Source organism: Austrofundulus limnaeus, unplaced genomic scaffold (assembly GCF_001266775.1).
Source record: "Austrofundulus limnaeus strain Quisiro unplaced genomic scaffold, Austrofundulus_limnaeus-1.0 Scaffold424, whole genome shotgun sequence".
In the NCBI taxonomy this organism is placed as follows: Eukaryota; Metazoa; Chordata; class Actinopteri; order Cyprinodontiformes; family Rivulidae; genus Austrofundulus; species Austrofundulus limnaeus.
Window position 1 is genome coordinate 300,193 of NW_013952826.1, and position 1,769 is coordinate 301,961.

Consider the following 1,769-nt stretch of genomic DNA (forward strand, 5'->3'; position numbering starts at 1 on the left):
CATACATATAATAATTTATCTTATTTTATTAACTATAACTTATAAAAAATACAACTACATCATTTCATCACTGAATTTCATTAAGATGTTTCTTAAAGTTTAAAAATAATAATATTAGTAACAAAACTAAATGATTTTGTTAGAATATCGTCTTTAAGATATTTAAAACACACCTGTGGAGAACAGTTCAGTCAGGTGTTTACAGCAGTTTGGTCCGAGCTCCTAACGAGCCGCTCGTCAAACCCCGCTTCGTTTTAGCTACAACGTACGAGCGCAAATCTTTACGAACAGAAGTCTCCATGGTCTCTGTTATCGTAAAGTTCTGAAGAGTCGCCTGTAACATTACAGATTCTTTAGTTTTGATCCAGACAACTTATCGAAAGCTAATGTTAGCACTGAACATCAACCAGATGTAAATATACGGCAAGCCAGGAGTGACAAAATAAAGAAACGTGCTTCAGACGTGCACACAAGACGCCACGGGGAAGAATCGACCTCATGTCCTGTGAATCGATTTCCCCAAATTTAAATGAAATCGATCTGAGATCAATTAAATCGATTCTTTTAGCCAGCCTGTCTCTAATTTTAGAGGTTCAACAGGACRGAAAAATCTTGCTTCAAAAAACAAAAGCTACAGAGAAAACAAGATAAATTGAGAATAAAGAAGTAAAACATTAAAACATTGGCTTTAGAAGAATCTCAAACTCTAACAGAATGAAAAAGATGAGATTTAAGAGTTTTAACAGCGTCAGCAGCCTGTAGAGATCAGGTTCCAGAAGAGATGAACTCAGTGCTTTTTAAGACTTTAAGATCTGCAGGAACCTGAATTAMATCAATAAAAACACAAACTTACATGTCCAGATCTCCTCGTCTGCATGGTTGATGTTTTGGCTGCAGGAGACAAAACGAGAAGATTAAAAACTAAAACAAACACAAAGAACATTTTGTTGTRTTGTTTTGTGTACTTTGCAGAGCAGGTTTGTTCACAGTTTTCCCAGCCTGCTGGTCTGCGAGTGACATGACGCTGGCGATCACAGGCGACGKGTCCTCTGCAGCTGCAGGAACACACATTCATCACGTTTAGAAACCAAAGCCACACTTTTACCAGAGTTCATCCACTGATTTGGTGACACTAAGCTGGCCTTGTTGTTCTCCAGAGTAAAATAAATAAAGTTTTTTGTCCTGACCTTTGGGGATCTCGCCCTGCGTGGCCACCTGGTCGCAGCAGAACTTCAGCAGACAGTTGAGGGCACAGAAGTGTTTGACCTCTCCCAGCAGAGAAAGGTTCTGCTTCAGTTTGCCTTTTCTCCCGCAGCCGTCACACTTTGCAACCTGACAGGAAACCATGGTCACTGCGTGTCGGCGTTACGGCCTTACGGACGGAGACATGTTCAGCTTACGTGGCAGAAGAGCATGGTGTACTTGGAGCGGCACTCCTCGGAGCAGAACTCCTCAACGGAGCCTCCGTACTGGGCCATGACCAGCTTCTTGGACACGCTGTGGCAGTAAACGCAGGAGTGGCAGTGCTTCCCCCAGTTCTTGCTCAGCTCGTGTCTGAACAGGAGCTTACAGCCTGCAGACAGGAAGTGAAGCTGCCGTTAGCTACCGGCTCAAACCAGGGTTAGAATAATTTACGATTTTTCATTATAGTTTAGTTTTGTTTCATTGTGATTTATTTTCTTTTAATTCATTTAGTTTTAATTAGTTTTTACAGTGCATTTGCTGGTTTTTATTAGTTATTATTGCATTTTTAATGCTTAGTTTTAGTT

The 1,769-nt window shown here is 40.7% G+C and overlaps 1 protein-coding gene across 1 annotated transcript in view; it reads right to left on the reverse strand.

The window, feature by feature from the left end:
* Positions 1-1,769, reverse strand: part of zmym4.1 (zinc finger MYM-type containing 4, tandem duplicate 1) — a gene marked incomplete in the record, with an annotated part of 22,861 nt that overhangs the window by 9,551 nt on the left and 11,541 nt on the right. The window contains 4 exon segments of the mRNA XM_014024466.1: positions 854-891; positions 966-1,055; positions 1,188-1,332; positions 1,401-1,573. Coding sequence (XP_013879920.1) covers positions 854-891; positions 966-1,055; positions 1,188-1,332; positions 1,401-1,573 — 446 coding nt within the window.